This window comes from Patagioenas fasciata, chromosome 13 (assembly GCF_037038585.1).
Source record: "Patagioenas fasciata isolate bPatFas1 chromosome 13, bPatFas1.hap1, whole genome shotgun sequence".
NCBI classification, from domain to species: Eukaryota; Metazoa; Chordata; class Aves; order Columbiformes; family Columbidae; genus Patagioenas; species Patagioenas fasciata.
In genome coordinates, this window is record NC_092532.1 from 22,915,998 (window position 1) to 22,934,695 (window position 18,698).

General features: G+C 39.5%; 1 protein-coding gene across 8 annotated transcripts in view; it reads left to right on the top strand.

The window, feature by feature from the left end:
- Window positions 1–18,698, top strand: part of WWOX (WW domain containing oxidoreductase) — a 467,497-nt gene that overhangs the window by 77,157 nt on the left and 371,642 nt on the right. For all 8 annotated transcript variants that reach the window (XM_065847921.2, XM_071814359.1, XM_071814360.1 and 5 more), the window contains exon 6: window positions 13,401–13,489. In XM_065847921.2, the coding sequence (XP_065703993.1) occupies window positions 13,401–13,489 (89 nt within the window). The remainder of the gene's footprint in view (window positions 1–13,400; window positions 13,490–18,698) is intronic.

Consider the following 18,698-nt stretch of genomic DNA (forward strand, 5'->3'; position numbering starts at 1 on the left):
GTAATATTTCACTGCAGTTGAATCTGAAATCCAGAATAGTTTAATCTCTTAGCAAATCCCAGCTCTTTTAATTGTTAAGATAATCAGGATAATAATTTTATGCAACTGAAAAAGCAAGTTTCCAATCCACTAATCCAGAAGGCTCCAAATTCAAATGATTTTAAGGTATCAAGACAAAATATATGTTGTGTGACTTTTGGTGGGTTTGGGGTTTCTGTTTTGACTTATTGACTTGCATTCATGATATTAGTTATATGTCAGCGGCACACAGAAGTCTAATGAAGATCACTACACTGTTGTATCATGGACTTTACCACATCCTAAGAGCATCAAAGAGTGTAAATTCATCCTGGTAAAGAGATAATAAGGATAAGCAGTCATTAGACTTTAGCTAAAACTAAATCAGAAGTAAGATCAGAAAAGGAGCCCAGTGGTTTTGTCCAGGTCATGATCCACTGGATCGTTCCACTCACTCTCTGTTGTATGAGAAACTCTCTAAATGCTCAAATGATGTGGAAAAAGATCTTGATACAAAAAGCAGCAGCAAAAAAAAAAAACTGAAAAGACCTTTTCTTTTTTTCCTTATAGATTATGAGATGTAAAGCTTATGAAAATGATGTGTATGAATTGGGAAGATGTTATTTATATTCCATAAGAATAACAGTTATTCCAGTATAATGGCAAAGCCGCATTTGTACCACAGCATCATGCATTTTCTTCATTTTGTGATATATTACATGGCTTTTTGGTGTAACTACACTTTTAGATCTTATTGAGTAGAATTTATGTGTTGCCTTATAGAAAATTTGTTTCATAATTCATTAATTATTTACTGTTACTTGACCTTACAGTACATGAAAAAAACCTACCCCATAACTGTAATTTCAGTTCTCCCTAGAGTGAAATCAATCACATTCCACATCTTTTATATTATTTAAAATGTGGACGATGAAATTTTTCTCGTGCGTTTCTCCCGAGTTACTGAGAACTTTGAGCCATGGTTATGTGGCAAAGGCCAAGTCTTGGGAAACTGGAGAGGTGCCTGAGGACGGGAGGAAAGCAAATGTCACTCCAGTCTTCAAGAAGAGCAAGAAGGAGGACCTGGATGACTATAGACTGCTCAACCTCACCTCCATCCCTGGAAACTGATGGAACGACTTCTCCTTGGTGCCATCTCAAGGCACATCAGGGATAAGAGGGTCAGTAGGGGCAGTCAACATGGCTTCACCAAGGGGAAGTCGTGCTTGACCAACCTGATTGACTTTGATGAGGACATAACGAGTTGGATGGATGATGGCAGAGTGGTGGATGTGGTCTACCTTGACTTGAGTGAGGCATTTGGCACAGTGTCCCACAGCATCCTCACAGCCAAACTGTGGGCATGCGGTCTGGATGAGTGGGTAGTGAGGTGACTGTGAACTGGCTGAAGGGAAGAAGCCAGAGAGTCGTGGTCAATGGGGCAGAGTCCGGTTGAGGCCTGGATCCAGTGCAGCGCCTCAGGGGTCAGTACTGGGGCCAGGATTATTCAATATATTCATCAATGATTTGGACGAGGGAATAGAGTGGCTGTCAGCAAGTTTACTGATGACACCAAACTGGGAGGAGTGGCTGACAAGCTTTCCATGTCCCTTCCAATCCCTGACATTTTGTGGTTCTGTGAAAGCCACAAACCCATTGCAATGGCCGACCTGTCCCTTTTCGTGAGCTGGGAAAGAGCAGGAGTATTCAATACAAATCTGCACATGATTTGTTTTTACTTTGTGTACAAGCAATATTTAGATGAGGACATAACTTTTAATTAGTACTTCCTCCCTATCTCTAAAACCTGAAGTGTTTATGGTGCTGATGTTAGAGAACAAGTTTGTGTCCGGTTTCCAGTGCTGGTGACAACTCTTGGGCGGTTGGGCAATGGGAGAGCTCACTTGTGGCGGTTGTGTGACGGAGGTGAGGGTGTCGCGTTCGTGTTTGCGGGTCAGAAACAAGGGACGAGTGTTGTGGGGAGCAGACACTGCACATAAAAAGTGCTGAAAGTTGGGTTCCTGCTGCTGAGCCACAGTTTCTGATTCCTCTGACAGTCACTTTTGAAAATAGATGAGTAGATAAAGAACAGGAGAAATCAGTCATGCACTTGAGATTTGGAAGTTGTGGGTTTTTTTCCTGAAAATCTACAAAAGAGGTGTTATCATAAGCCCGACAGTTTTGAAATGAGATGTGAAACAATAGAGATATGTGTATGGAACATTACATTTGTACCTCAGCCTGCACAAGCACAGAAAAGTACAACTTCTGCCCTTGCCAAAATCTTACCTCTTATTATAAATTCCTTCTCCTTTTGCCTGCATGTATGTCTGTATTTTTTTCGCTCTACGAGACAGTTTATCAACAAAATCTACTTTTTCTCCGTTATTCTCTCAGTAGTTAAATGCCAAAAGCTTTAAAACATGTACAGATCGACATATTGTGTGTTATACAAACTCCTGGCTATTTTAGAAACATCTATAATCATATTAAGCAAAAGCATTCCAGCTATTTGCGTATACATGTTTATGGAGATCAGATGTAATTGATGCTATTTAATTTTACTTAAATGACACAAGCTTTTTAAATACAGATTTTCCTGATACCTGAGCATAGTTAGGACCAAAAAAATCGGAGTGTATGTAATATTATACAAGGAAATGAAGCTAATTTTCTTGAAATATACAGTACAGTATATAGATGGACTTTGGGAAAAAAGAGTAAAATGCAAAGTATAATGCTATTTTCCTAAGCCACATTTGCTAAATGCAGACTTGTGCAAGGTCAGCAGTTATGCTGGAGTTGAGTAGAAATGGCTTCAGTGGCTTTAACTTTACCAGTGCCCTTGATGAGGTGCAGAGTTGTCAGTATTCTCGTAAAATTCCTCAGTGATGGCTTCTTCTGTTCTCTTTATTTCCTTAAGTGAACATCTGTCTAATTGTTCACCTCCATTGCTTTAGTGCTTTCCTCATGCTTTCTCTGTTTCCAGACAATAAACTTTATTTTCTTCATAAGAATTCAGTCTACGCAAGGGTATTAGGCAGCTTGTTTGCACCTTTTAATTTCTGGACGTTTTCCAGGAGGGCTTTTTGCTGTAGTTCCAATGGGTTCATCAGTGAATCATGTAACATAACGCAGCATTGTGTTTGGGTTTTTATCCGTTACCTTCTGTTTATAAACATCTGCTTGGAAATTTTCTTTTTGAATTTTTGTTTTTAATATGTTTTCCATTTTTGCATGTGGCATATGGGTAAGATACACAGTAGCTGCTATTTTTTCAGGTGCTCAGGTAGGTACAGCCAGTATTTACCTTAAAACTGGGAAAAACCTGAGCTATACGCTCAAAAAGCAAAAATTTAAGGTATTTAGCTGTGTAATGATATCTGTTAGATTAAAAATGATTTAATAATTGAATGGCTACGTTAAAAGGTGACATTAACACCGCAGAAAGCATCTGAAAGCCTTTCTGTGCGGTGGGAGGGGGTCACTCACCAGCCCCGCGCTGCTTCTCCCCACGTTCAGCTCTTTGTGGGTGGTTTCGCTTCTGTAATGAAGGGGAAAGGCAGTGGTGGTTGGTGGCTTTGGGTTTGGTTTGGTTTGGTTTTGCTTTGTTTGTTGTTGTTTTTCCTTCCTTGTTTCCCCCTCCCTCTTATCTATAAAGCATTTATATCAGCCTTGCACACCTATTCCTCAGGCGAATACTCAAAGCAGGTTGTTATTAGGCTCTTCTTGCTGCTTTACTTGCTGTAATGACAGCGCTTTCTTGTTTTATATGTACAAACACCGGTAAGAATGCAATTTTTAAGGCATATTGTCCATCATTGTCACTATATTGTTCATTGGCAACATGCATTTAGGAAATAAGTACTGCAGTAAGTATAATGCTAGGTGACTGTCAATATTATTGCATGAGACAATGACATTCTGGAGTACTTTTGTTATCCAGAGAGAAGAATTTTATTAGAAAAAGCATGCATATTTAGGAAATGAAAAATTCAGAGCTGTTCACATTGATGGTGCTTAAGACGTTTGATTTTGGACTTCGTTCGCATTCACATTAAAACCGCTTTAAACTTTGTTAATGGTTAGAAGAAGGGGCCGTGGGCCGGTGACCCCTCCTGTCTGTCTGCCCACAGCTGAGCGCAGCCGCGCACCGCACGGCCTGGACTTTGGTCTCGGGTTTTTAGACGACCCTGGGATTACATTATATGTTTAATGATGGGTTTGATTCCTGAGCTCGGCCCTGTTTGCACAGAAATTTCACCCCAGCCTTTGAGTTTATATTATTCGTATTTCCTTTGCCACGCAATCTTTGTTTCTTTAGAAAGAAAACGGGAGAAAACTTCCTCCCTTTGTGATGACAAATGCCAGGTTCCCGTATTCCAGTGCTCTCCTAATACATCTGATATTTTCTTGTGCATGCAGAAAGACTTCATATTTTTTCCCAAGTCTATATGGTGTGTATTGAGTGTGTATTAACAACCTGATCCTGCCAACCCTTATTTGTACAAGAAATCTTTACTAATGTGATTCAACCCTTTTATTTCGCTTTCTAAAATGACGCCCGTAACTATGTGACCGTTCCAGTGTGTGTCCTTGCTGGGGAGTGTGAGCTGTTGTGGAAACAAGCGAATTTGTGCTTGTTTGTTGTTTTCTGAGGATGCTGTGCTATAAGACAAATATATTGTTTAAAGCTGGGGGATTGTAACTGTGAACTGCCAAGTAAAATGCCTTGAATAGCTAATTATTCAGTTCTTTCATGTCTTCATTTATATAATGTATTTATTTCTACATTTGTTGGAGCATCCTGAAATTATTCCCAATTAAAGAAGTGATGACTTTTAACCTTACCGATATTGGTATTTTCCTATTATTAAGAGTAGGGGGAAAGAACTCTACGTGAAATCTCTTGGGAAGCTTTGCCGTACCTCAAAATAACTGCAATGCATTTTGAAACCTGCAGACGTCACTGTTCTGCCAATTAATTGTGCTGCACTAAATGTTTATGAAGCACCGTGACCACATTTAAAACATACGTTGCTTCCATCCAGCAATTATAGCGCTTTGACTTTAATTTAAAACAATATCTTCAGATACATTTTAATGTTGTTCATTTTCCACGTTCCACTAAAGGAAATAGTATATTTTCCTTTTAACTTGTATAAGCCATGCCCTAAGACTGTCTTTAATTATTAGTTATAGTTGTTTCAATACAGATTTATGGACTATTTATTTTGTGTCATATAACATAGCATTTTTAAGCAACATTTTTCAAAGTGAACGTAGCTTCCAGGAGGGCAAGCTGCCCAGAACATCAGGGATCTCACAGTTATTACTTTGTGTCATATATAATCTTGTTTTTTCCTGCAACAAATAAATCTTTGGGCCTCCCTGCAAAAAAACATTTGTGGTTACAGTATAATAAAAATAAACCGTTTGTCGTGACTGCAGCTGACATTTATCAGCCTATTTGTGGATGCTCTTTCTCTCTCTGTATAATACGGAACATAATTTGTCACTTTGTAAATACATTCCAGCCTAAATCCCTGCCAGCATCTGTTAGTGTTTGAAGGATTAATGCACTGCACAGTGCATGTCTGCACTTTCAGGCAACAACATAGCTTATGATTATGGATCATGAGAGAACAGGGAAAAAGGGTTCATTTTGTATTTACTTAAACATCGTTGCCCTTTTGACCATCGTGCTTTTCTCCTCTTGTTTGTCAGCCGTAGTAGGGATGCTAACGTTTCCTCCGTGTAAAAACTGTCCGGGGAATCCTGCTCTAAGTTCTATACATCAGCATAGGTATGTATGAGGTAACAGCTTATCTTTAATTTTACGGATAATTAACAATAATATTATTTTGCAATAGGGATGTTACTGCTTTAATCTGTTTAGAAACGCCGTTTTTCCTGCCGTTTCCAGCAAGTCCGTTACCCTATTTGCTTCTTCCATTGCATATTTCTCAGCAACCCATAAGCTGGATTTATTTAACCTTAAAAACTTCAAATTGAGCAACTTTTTAAAAGGGAACAAAGTCTAAATTATCTCTAAATTATCCCAATGCTGCTTGCTTGTTGCAGTTTTTGAAAACGTATTCAGCTATCAGCGCAAATCTTGCGGAATGAGGAGAATGGAAAGCATTTGAATGGGAGGCTCTCCAGAGCCGAGCTTGGGTTACGTGTTCCCAGGCTCCCCCGGCTGCTCTGTAAACAAGAAGATATGTTTGTTAGAATAGTAAACCATATACATGTGATGTATTGCCAAGATTATCCGAGATTCCCCAAGATAAATTCAAATGAGCTGCACAGGAAAGGGCATTTGGGGAGGGAAAGGGATGATCTGTATCCAGGGAAAGAAAAAAATCAGCTAAAAGTGGGCTCCCAAGTAAGTACCCACAGTTGTTGTACATTAAGAGATCAACTCCTATTGCCAAAACCTATGGTAGATATTTCTTCTAAAATGCATGTAATTTCTTGTTGTTGAAGCAGATGTGTCGTGCCTGAGATGGAACCATGTGCATGCAGGGGAATCAGGGGCGTTTAGAGCCTAGCAAATGAAGCATTCTGACATTATAGTCTAGTAATCTTTATGGGTGGGTTTTGTTCTCTCTGCTTACGGAAGAAATAGTTTAAAAAATGTCTTTAGGAGACCGACTTCTCTTACTGTTTCTAAACATGATTTAGCATTGCTGTGGCGTAGTTTACTTCTCTAAAGATATTAATTTCACAAAGAAATGCAGATGTTTTTCCTGTTTTCTTTCATAATTATCTTCAGTAGATATAAAAGGCCAAATGTACAGAGATATTGATCTGCGAGTGAACTAATGTAAAGATGGTGAAATAACGTTATTGCCTATTGTAGTGCTATTTATTACAGAAGATTTATTTTAAAAAGATATTACAATCTGAAAAATTAATCAACCGCAAAGAAGTGAATAAGTGTATTTCTTTTTAGGTATAGACATCTATTAATAGAAAGATACAGTTTTATATTATTGGGGAATATAAAATGACTATTGCATGACCGAGAAAGCCCTGTGATGTCCAAGTTAAATACACCTAGAGTGTATTTAGTCATATTGTTGTATTTGTGACATTAATTTTAAGCTATAGGTAAATTGGAAACAGGAAAAATAGTACTGTGAATAGCGATCTGTTTCAACGTGAGGACCAAATGTTGGGTTGGTGTGTGGCATTTTTAGAAACCGAACTCCTTCATATCAGCTCATCTTTATCACTCTCCCATGTCTCTCATCCTCAGAATTTTGGTGACTCATTTATTGCCTTTAATCTCCGTTTGAAGGAGGATCCAGACTTCTCTGTTGCCTTTATAACCCGACTGAGCTCAACAGGAAGATCTCGAACTCCGAAGTTTGTTCGAGACGATCCTATGTGGGAAGTGCCATTGCGACTTTAAGACGTTTATTTGCTGTACAATCCTACTGCAGCTCGAGGGCTTCGGGTGGTTCTGAAGAGGCCTCTTAGCGCACTAAGTTGTAGATGGAGCCAAACAGCCAAACGCCCTTCTCTGCCAAACATCCATAAATGTTCTGGAGATGGGACAGAGACAAGGGGAAAAATAAATGTTCTTCATCATCAAATGTAGGTCCAAGAATGGTCAGTAATCGCAGCAATTTGCAGGTTCATGCTCACCCATTGGGTCTTATCCGTGTGTGCTACTCACTTGCCCTGGGTGACAGCAAACCCTGCAGGAATTGCATTCTTCTGGAGAACGTGAGGATTTAGTTACTTAGGAAGAACCAGGCTTTACAAACCCAGGTTTTACGAGCTCACGCACAGCACAAAAACGTGTTTGACAGGGTGGAGCGAGATGCGTTCTGGAAAAATTCGCACCAGTAAATTACAACCAAAATACATTGGGAAATAACTAAACCAAGTATTACCGAATAAATTTTCTTTCTAATGAAAAAAAAGCAAATATTTTCTCATCGCTGATTTTTGTGAAAAATCACAGTCAGTTTCAGCTGTTTCCTTGTACATCACACATACGGGTTAATAAAATAATCAATAGTTAGGAAATTGATTTGGGTCATGTACTGTCTTCTTTTGCATAAAGTTAGTGAAAATTTGAAAGTGCTGTGTAGAAATTGCTGAGTGGGCAAAAAAAAAAAAAGACCTGGAAAAAATAGTGTAAAATTGTTCCACCATGGTGGCTTCTAATGAACATTATTAAGGTATAACAGATGTAGCGAAGAACATATTATCAGAGCACCCAGCACGTATGTTGGGTTGCTCTCCCAGCGCTGTGATTCATCTGTCCCGCTCAGCTCCGTGAGCAGTAGCCGCGCAGCACTCGGAGCACACAACAAGATGAAACTGGCATTGCTTGCATAGTTGTGCCAAATGTTGCCTACGTTAGGGACAATATTATTTACAGTCCTAATCCTGAGTGAAAGCCTTTTTCCCTATTATGTGCCTCCATAAATAGTGCATGGCACCGGCTATTGACTGTCAGAAGCCGTGTGTCAAACTGTCAGGTGTGCTTCTAAAACATCCTCTGCTTTGTCCTCAGCATGGAAATACGGGTTTATTTGGGTACTGCTTGTCATATGCTGAGTTTTGGCTGGTTTTTTACTTGACTTAAGGTAATCGCAGAGATTTTTCATCAGCTTTGTTTTCAATTTCTTTTTTTTCTGAAGACTTTATGTTTTTCACGCTGCATATAAGAACTATTTGCATTGCAAGCTGTTGTCGTCAAGATTTTTCTTTATCAAATTAAACTGCTTTTTACCAATTTATTGTGTTTTCAGTCCCTCAAAGTCAGATGTTTGTTGTTGTTGTGCTGTGTATTCATTTCTGAGTTAAGGGCTTTTAAATGTTGAAGATATATACGTGATATTTTTGAGAGTAAAATTCTACAGTAAATTATCTACTGTCCAGTATGTTACATTTTAAGGAAGCCCCTACAAAATGACTTATACTTACATAAGATACAGGGGCTACAGCATATTTATTAAGACTCTTCAACTCGGTATGAAACTGGAGCAGTCAGAAGTAATGGTGTCTGCTGAAAGATTCTTTATCATATGAATTTACTTTTAGTCATCTATTATTTATTTCAGCTATTTTATATGCCATTATAATAAATATTATGACAGAGAAAGCTTTTATGCTTCAACTTATTGTACTGCTCTTCACTTCCTTGCAATCCTTCAGGAAAATGTAGCTATGCTTTACCTATATTTAACGTAAATCATCACTTAGATTTGAATGAAAAAATCACTATGAAAAAAGGCTCCTTCTCCAATATCAAGACACAAATGCACAATCATGTTTACTGCCACACTGCTCTACCGTGCGGTGTTCATTTTTAAACAGTTTTTAAGCCGTAAAGTGAGCACATTGCATATAAGGAAATTGCTTGCTTTCTGGGTGTTTTCACTTTCTTGTTAGTTTCTGGCTCAATAAGCATTTTTCTAGCGTGAGTGCGAAATACAACCAATTGCACTGAAGCATTTTTAATATTTTTGCTCCAATAGGGAGCGTATTGCATACAGAACTAAACAAACTGTTTTCTGATGTTATTTAGAGTAATGAAACTTACCTGGAGGTATTGATAAAACGCTTGTCCAATGGGGCGTAAAATTGTCAAATGCAAGCTAAAATTCTTTTCTTTACACTTTTCAACATGTCCATGTGTTGTGTTTAGAAGGGGACTTGTTAGGAACCATAGGATGAGGCACCTTCAGCCGTTTTGTCACAGACTCGGTGTTGTTGTCCAGACATTGGGCTGCCCTTTGGGCTTCTTGAGCCCCAAATGCTCCCCAACCCAAAGCACCATTTCGCTGCATTCTGGCAGACCTTGGTTCCACAAGGCTCAGGGGACAGCAGGAGCACGTCTGCCCCTTGTGTCTGTTCTCCTTTGGCCGGTTGGTGAAGCTACTCGAGTTGTGAAAGAGGTTTTGGACACGGTTGGGTCATTAGTGCCGGGGATCTGCAGCGGGGCCACCAGCTCATTTTGCACAGGCTCTCAATGGCACCATGATCCTGTGATTTAGAAGTGAGCTCTTTACATTATTCTACTCTCGTTCTGTTATTTACTCTCCCCTTAAACTATGTAATTGAAAATATAGTAGTGGAGGGAGCACCGATGGTTTTTGTTGATTGAATTTTAAAAATTCTGGAGTTTTCTGTCTTAGCGTCTTGATTTGACAACGTCAGCTTTAAGACTTGGCTTCCGTCTTTGGGAAAGTGACAAGTCCCATTTAAAGCTTCACAACATAAAATGAGGCGTAATTCAGTACTGAAAATATTTGAAGTGAAATGGTGAAAGGCATCAGCATAATACAATTATGACACGTTAGATCAGGATTTGCAGCGTGCAATTAACAGTCAGTTCTGACTGTGGATTACAATTACGATGCCTTTTAGCAAAAACGGGGTTTAGTTTCATTGTTTGTTTAAAAATATGTTTTCTTTTTCTATAAATACCACAATATATGCTACCTAGGCTTATGTGAGGAGAGGGAAAACATTATAACAAAAGTAAGACTAAACTACTGTAAGAAAACAGAAAACCCTCTATTTGTCATTGATGGGATAGATTCTTATATTATGAAGAACGTACCTTGAAAGGACATTGCCTTATTGCTATTGAAAAAGAAATTATGACGTAGACGTAAGAGCAGGAAAATTTGGAATGAAATGGAAAGCCTTTCAATGGAAAAAAAATACTAGAACCATACCTTTTTTTTCCCCTTTTCAGGCCATTTTGGCCATGGCACTTAGTGCCATGATCTGGTCAATGGGCTGGACTTGGACCAAGGACTGGACTTGATGATCTCTGAAGTCTTTTCCAACCCAGTCGATTCTGTGATTCTGTGATTTTAGATGCAGTTTCTTGCATTTATTAACATAAGTTTTCTTTGTATTTTTCTGAAACTTGTTGTGTATCAAAGCTGAAAGAAAAAAGGTGAAGTAGTGTTAAATTGTTTGAAATAAATGACCTTATTGGCCGAAGAAAATGGAGTATGAATAGAAAGGCAGTCTTACTTTGTTGATGGAACCAGTACAGAACAAACATAATTAGTTTGCATTTGCTGGCGAACAGTCAAGTGCTTCTCACTTTTAGTAATTCATTTATTATTTTAAAATTTCTGATTCTTAGAGTTTTCAATATGTTCATCCACTAATCCAAGCCAACCGCAGCCTGTTTATTGTCTATATCTTAAAGTATTTTGGGGGTGTTATATGTTTTTATCTCTTGAATTTGAAATACACGAGTACCTCTCTTCTGTCTCGGAATCAATAGCAGAAGCCTACCAGGTGGCACCAGGAGGAAAAGCATTACCTGAGTACTATCGTGTGGACATGAACCTGTGTCCCCCAGGGGACAGCAGCTAACAAACCGCCTGTGGTGTCCTCTGTTAACTATTTGATTGTTTTCTCCTATTTTTTTTGACCCCCCTTATCTCCCTGTGTTTGTAGCATCCTTGTCCCTTTGCCCTTGGGAAAGACAGGACAATATTTCAACTGGGCAAAGCAGAAACAGAATAAACCCAGCTATGCACACTCCTTCTCTATTAAGTAAACAGCTCTGAACTGCAAAGTTGAAGAGAAGTTGTTATGGAGCTCTGTTGCATAATGCAAGGCAGCAGCATCTTTCTCAAGCCTCTGAGCATCAAACAGAAGAAAATATTTACCCAGTGGGACAAGATGAGTTCCAGAATGATGTGCATCTTGTGAGAGTAAAGAAACTCATTGAAACAAAGCCGGATTTAGCATTTTCAGACTCGGTCTGAACTTCTTGATGGGAACTGAACCTGTCGAAATTTCAGTTGTATTTATTTTGCAGTCCTGATAAGTCTGGCTGGAGTGGGACGAAAGGAATTTGAGTGACAGTCTATTTAAACCCAACCTGTAAGGTAATTGTAGCAGGCAGAGTGGCTGCTAGCGAAATAGAAAACAGATGTAGGGAGAGAAGTACCAGATGTGGTGAAACACAGCGATCAGATGGACTGCTGGAACTTGGGAGACAATGGGAGCGCTCTGCTGGCCTTGCTTCTGCCCTGCCGTGTGTGCTGTGTCCTCCGTGCTCCTCCAGAGATGCTCGCGGTGTGACCTTGTCACCGCAGGAGATGCCTCGCTGCACCACGGTGCTAACAGAGCTCCTATTGCCTCTTTGCCTGTGATTGCACGGGGCCACAGCATCTGCGCCATCTTTTTCTTACTCTTTCTTTTAGCAGTGCTATGTCCAGTCTGACCCAGGACTGTTATGTAGGTGTAGGAAGCGTGTTGGAATTACATTAAGAGTCTATCTAATTTCAGTTTTCCTGAATAAGCGAAGTGGAGTGGAATGGAAGTTGACACGTTGAGGTTTGGGTAGAGGACATGTTATGTGGTGTTGGGCGGTGGTGACTCTAAAAGCGAGAGGGAGCAGAAATACACGTGTTCGTAACTCCATAGGGAATCTATGTGATGTATACACCATGATGGTTGGGATTTGCAGCGTATCACAGATGTCTTATAGTGTTTGTGGAAGAACTCCAGGCACCTGTTGGGCGTTGCGGTGCGGACACAACTGCAGTCAAAGGAAAGCGCGTTCCGAACTGCGGCTTGAAAGGGCCCCTTGATTCTCCCTTCAGTGCTTGCAATGAAAATAGACATTTGGTTCATTCTGATCCGAGATTTGGAGCGTAAGTGTTTCAAAAGATCTGAGAACAGGGATCTTAAAGCTGAGAATATTGGGAGGAGTTGTGGTGGTAGTGCGTAACATTCGCACCTTCAGGTACACCTGTCGTTTTGTGGGGTTGCGCATCCTCTTCTAGGTGAAAAGGTGGTCTTAACTATGTGCACAGTGTCTTTAGAAGATATATGGTAAACTGTTATTGAATGAAAAACTATGTAGGCTGGTCAGTTGTTCTCTATACTCATTTTATGCTGTTTTTAGATCACCTGCTATGAACAATAGATTCTTTTGAGTTAATATGTGCAAGCTTGAATTTAGCTGTTTTTTATATTTACTGAGTACTTTTCTGTTGGTGTGGCGTGTAAAAAATACTATGCATTAAGAAGAATGCTTACTCTACTGTTTATTTCATGAGTTACATAAGTTTCACCAGCTAAATGGAAGAAAAAAGGTACCTTATTAACCTTAACAGTACCTCGTGCTATTTCATTATATTATATAAAGTGATATGTGACACGGGGTGTGTTTTTAGCAGAACCACCAAATTGCAATGCTACTTTTGGCACTAAATGTGGTGCTCGTCCATTCCTTTTGATGATTTGTATTCACTTTGGGGTTATAATGTTAAACAAGGGAATCAGACAAGTTTCATAACTCATTTACTGTAACGTGATACTGGGAACTAAACTTGCTGTTATTTATCTTTTGTTAATATTTTCTCTTGTTGCAGCACAAAGCCAAGGTAGAAGCAATGACCTTAGACCTTGCTTCTCTTCGGAGTGTGCAGCACTTTGCTGAAGCATTCAAATCCAAGAATTTGTAAGTACGCAGAAAACTATGTCAAATAATTTCTTGTTGTATTAATGGCTTTATCAGCTGAGCGCATTTGGCGGAATTCAACCTAGTTGGACTGATCAGGAACTACAGTCTTTGCACAGGAGTTTTTTTAATGTAAATTAAAGATCATTTGTTTCCATCCTAAGAAAAAGTGATTGTGGATCTCTTACGTCTCTCCACATGTAGCCCCAGCTACATCGATACCCTTGTGGCTGGAGAAAAAGGCCAAAGCTGAACTGCATAAAAATGAGCTCAGGCGGCTTTTATAAGTTTTGCAGTGGTTTGGAAGAGGTCAGGGATGAGCAATTAGCGCACTCTTGGTCTTTCTTTCTTTTCTAACCTTTTCTCTCTTTCTTTTTGTTTATAAAGCATTTTAAAAAAGCCCTGTGAGTCAGACAGCTCCTTTTCCAGACCTGCGTCTGGAATAGACAGTAGTTAAAACAAAAGAGAGGGAGTGATAATGACATGACTTAACAATGGACGAATTTGTGTGGATATATCAGGTTGGCTTTCAAATGCTTTGTTTAATTTAGCTTGAATCTCTAAATTGAAGAAATGAATTGAAATCTTTAAGTGCCAGCTCTTGGAGAATAAATTCCAGACTTTGTACTTTTTTCTGCAGTTTGACCCATTGATTATTGTGACTATTCAGACTGAGCTTTTTTTCTGCAAATATTTCTGTAGCACGTATACATCTTACTGTACCTCTCAGGAGAATATGGCCTCTTAGACAGCTTTGAAAATATATCGTCGTAAGGAAAATATATAACAAAGGATGTTTTTTCACTTTTGAAATACTGCCAAAGCTAAATCTCACATGGACAGAGAGTTGACATTTTAGTACTTATAGATCTTTTCTATTCAAAGAATTGTCAAAACTGACTTCTAACACAAGTTCCTTTAGTGCCAGTATCCTTGATAACAATATTTTCCTATCATGTACCATCTTCATATATTAAAACTTCCTTGAAATAGAAAGGCAAATCCTTGCAGTATTGTTGCTTTAATGCCGACTTGGTTTCATAATATTTCATAATGAAAGAACAATAAGTGTGTTAATTTAGCTTCTTCATGCTTGTAATATGCTACATGTCTTTAAAAACTATATGGTACAGTGGAAAGTTCAAACCAACCTTGTTTCAAATGCAGCTCTTGATTCGTGTGTTGCAGATCATGTCATGGTCATCGTAGCTTGTCTGCTTGTTTATAAATCCTTAGAAGTGAACGTGCTTAGATCAATTTTTACCAGAGAACTTGTTGTAGAAAGTGAGAAGATGTAGAATCGGTAAAGACAGCGTCAGTAAAACCTGGTTTACTTCTGTAGGCATACATTGTTTAACCAACATAGGTCTGTTAAGCTACATTGTCAGTGATGGGCAGGTTTTACTGATGCTTTCACCCTCATCTTATTTGGGAAAAATGAGTAATAGCATTTATAGCCTCTGCCTTGGGAAGTTTGTGTCTCGAATGTGTGCTCAGTGTGTGTGCGTCTGGCAGGACCGCTCCATACAGGGCAGCCTGAGCTCTGTGTCTGTTGGGAGACTTGTGGGGCTTTGACCAAAATGAATTTCCAGTTATATGTTGTTTAAAGCCTGTGGATGGATGGAAAGCAGACCCCACACAGTGCCTGTAGCAGTAGCTCTTTTATCTGCTACAGATACAGAAGAGTTACCTTACAGTCATCTGCACTGGCAGGAGAATGGACTGGAAGACCTACTAGGTCTTTCTGGCTCTCATTTTTTGGTGATTTAACTACGTCTGGCTATGGTCAGAAAAGCAATCTGTATGGCAGCAGCATCTTATTACTACAATGCCAGCCATGTGTGTTTTCTAGCCTAAATGTACACTAAATACTTTTGTCTTTTCGTCTATTTGTTTTGCCGTAGCGTCCAGAGGCTTTTGTCGGATCAGTGATTCCTTTGCATTAGTAGCTTTATGAACAACTGAAAGGAATCTTGCAGGGTTCAGCGACAGAGTCTTGTTCTTTGCGCTTGGTAAGTGTGGCAGCTGGTAACCCCACGTTCTGAAACGGCTTTGGTGTCTCTGATTTCATGCTCCTGTAGGAGAAGACAAACTGTGATATACTTTCCGGTTCCCATGAGGTAGCTGCAAGTCCTGTAAATGACCGTAGGAATTATGCAGTGAGTGTAGAGTTTGCTTTCTTACAAGTTCCTTGACTATAAAGTACTAGGGAAAGCAAATAAAGTGTGATTTTTAGTGGTTTTTTCTCATCTATACACCTCTCATTTGAGTTCTGAGCTGTATGGATCTTGGTTTCTGGGGGAAAAAAAAAAAACACGCTAATAATTTTCAAGTGGAAAGGAGAAATTTTAACTGAACACACACATTTTAATAACTATCCGTATTTTTATTTCTCAGAAGGCATTATGTGAAGAGGCCTTTAGTATTCAGTGTTGAACATGTTAAACTTCTGGCTGTAGTTTTATGGTCTGTTTACTTTCTCCAGTCCGCTGGTGCTTTCGGGACACTTGGCTCTTCTATAGAACCATTTGGTCTTGGTGACACCTGACCGAATAACTGAAAATTTATGAAACGCAGAATAGATTTGCTCGCCTTTTGCAATTCTGCTTCTCTGGGACCCCTTGTGGCTCGGAGTGCTGTTCTTTGCCAGCAGATAGAGGTGTGACCATAGTCAGGACACAGCCTGGGAGCCTGTTCTTCCCTGCTTGGGAGCTGCTGGAACAGAGGCTTCAAGGATCGTTTCACAGATCAGTTCCTCGGTGAGAAACTGAAATGGAACTACTCCAGAAAAAATATCCCTAAATCTCATTGACTTCAATTATCAAAACCTATAGGAGGTGGGGAAGGTGGTGGTGGTGGGATTGCAGGGAAGGTTGCGGAGGGAAACTTGCGGAGATGGTGAATCTCCTGCCTTGATCAAATAACTTGTAGAGAAAAAAAATGCACCTTCTTGAATGTGCTTGAGAATTTGAGAGCTTCTGGAAACTGCGTGAAGGATGAAGAAATGTCATCCTTTGCTCAGCGGGAATTGAACCGGGGCTGCTTGCCTACAGAAAACAAATGATGCAACAGAGGGAGCATGGAGAAGAGCATAAATAATACACGACAGGGAAGAGTTGCTCTGGAAAGAAACATTTAATATAAATTGGAGTAGTACTTAAGAGCTAAGAAGGCTTCCTTGTTTGAAAGTAAAAATATTATGATTCATCTTCAAGTTATCATGCTTTGGGAGATTTTTATTCCTGTTTGGATTGCTTAGGTGTTACAGCCTTGTCTACAGATACGGTTTGGGCTCAGTATATAAACACTGGTAAATTATGCTGTATGCCTGTAAATATATTCTAGAAAATCCTTCAGAAATATAAAGTATTTTTTTCCGTTGTCTGTACTACTGAGTTGATACAGCTGTTTCTCAGATGTATGTCTTTTAATGCATGCAGTTTCAAATAAAGCTTTGGGAGAGAAGCGTTTTGCAGGTTGTTTTAGATCCCGCAGTGATCACAGCAGAACGTGAATTTTCCTTATGAGTGCAGTGCTCTCCAGCTTTTCTTGCTCTTACCATTATAAAGATTCTGTGGGCAGAATAACCTGAACGTGAGAACTTAGTTGGTTCTTCAAAGTCAGCGTTAGGAGAAGACCAAATAAACAATGACTGTTCAATGGCTGATCTACCTCTTACTCTTTGTAGCACAACCTGAACCCAATGTGACTGATACATAAAGTGGAAATCTAACTTAGTAAAAGGTAGATATGAAGAATTTAGAGAAAAGATTCTTTAGAGAAAGCCAGTTCATTGTATTACAGCAATAACAACTAATTTTAGGCTCTCTTGTAGATTGAAATGCAATGCGGTCCTTTCCGTGGTTGTTCTTGTTGGTTGTAGTTTTCCCTGTGATTTCTGGCTTTCTTATAGCATTCCTGGCTTGATGTCTGGAGATACATTTCCCACTGGATATTTCCCCCAGGAGTGAATGATCCCCACCTCCCTTTCATGTGAAGACAGTGCTAGGATTAGGATTAAAGTAAGGACAAGTCTCGGTGCACCTAAATGGCTTGATTTTCTCAAGTTACTTCTTTCTCCGTATCTAGTCTTTCCCCTCTGCGAGTTTCCAGCTCAGGCAGTTGGTTGAATGTCTCTGTTACGGAAAATCAAATAAATGATCTGTTTATAATAACGTTCTGAGCTAAGATGGATTTGGCATAAGCTGATTCTTGTGCAGTTGGAAGAGACGGACCGACCAATTTTTCATATTAGGCTTTTGGAACTGAAAAACACTGAACTGAATCTCCTCTTCATTGAGTGGGCACGATGTGAGGAATTATGGTTGGTATTAATCCACTTTATAGACAAAATGACTGCCCTCCTGTGCTTGTATGCAATGTAGCATTTAAATTCAGTCAGCATCAGTGTTTGATGGTTCAGGGTCTGTAGGATTTAGTATTTGTGTAGGAATGTGGATTTGTGGATATGACACTTTGGTGTCTATTTCCCAGTTTAATCAGCACATATTTGACTAAAACCTGCATAGTTGAATTGGGGGACAGCACTAATGTTTCAGTTCTAAGATTTCCCAAATCGCTACCCGTTGTCAATATTTACCATCGCTTTCCATGGCCTGTGCCCGATCTCCAGCATGAGAACACTTCTGTGATCGAAAGAGTCAGCAGGCAGAAGAGAGCGGGAAAGTTACAGATGAAGTTTGATGTGCATCTTTAGTTTTGAGCGGCGCGTGCTGCCACTTGGTTCCAATTAAAGTCATCTTCAGCCAAACAGGAAGACGTCAATTTAATGTTCTCAGTATTTGAGGGGAAAAATAAGAAATCATGAAAAACAATGAATTACGCCAAAGATATAAAATAGTGTTTACCAACAGCTACTACTTAGAATTTTCTGAAGTGGTAGCAGCAATTCAAAATTAAGCAGGACATCAGGATGCAGATTCTCACTGCAGTCACTTTCCTATACTTTAAAATGGGATGTTTTTGGTTTTGGCGGTAGGAATTGGCACGTGCTAACAGTTGATTCCCTTATGCTGTGTGTAGAAATACGGAAAACGCAGCACTTATGAATTCTGATTCTCCGTTTGCAACTTCAACGTCTTCTGATTTCCCTAAGCAGACCCAGGATGGAGAGGGCTGGGTTTTCGCTGGGCTCCTTAAGCGAGGCCTCAGACTCTACGGGTGCATTCATTTCTCGTGCTGCAGGCAC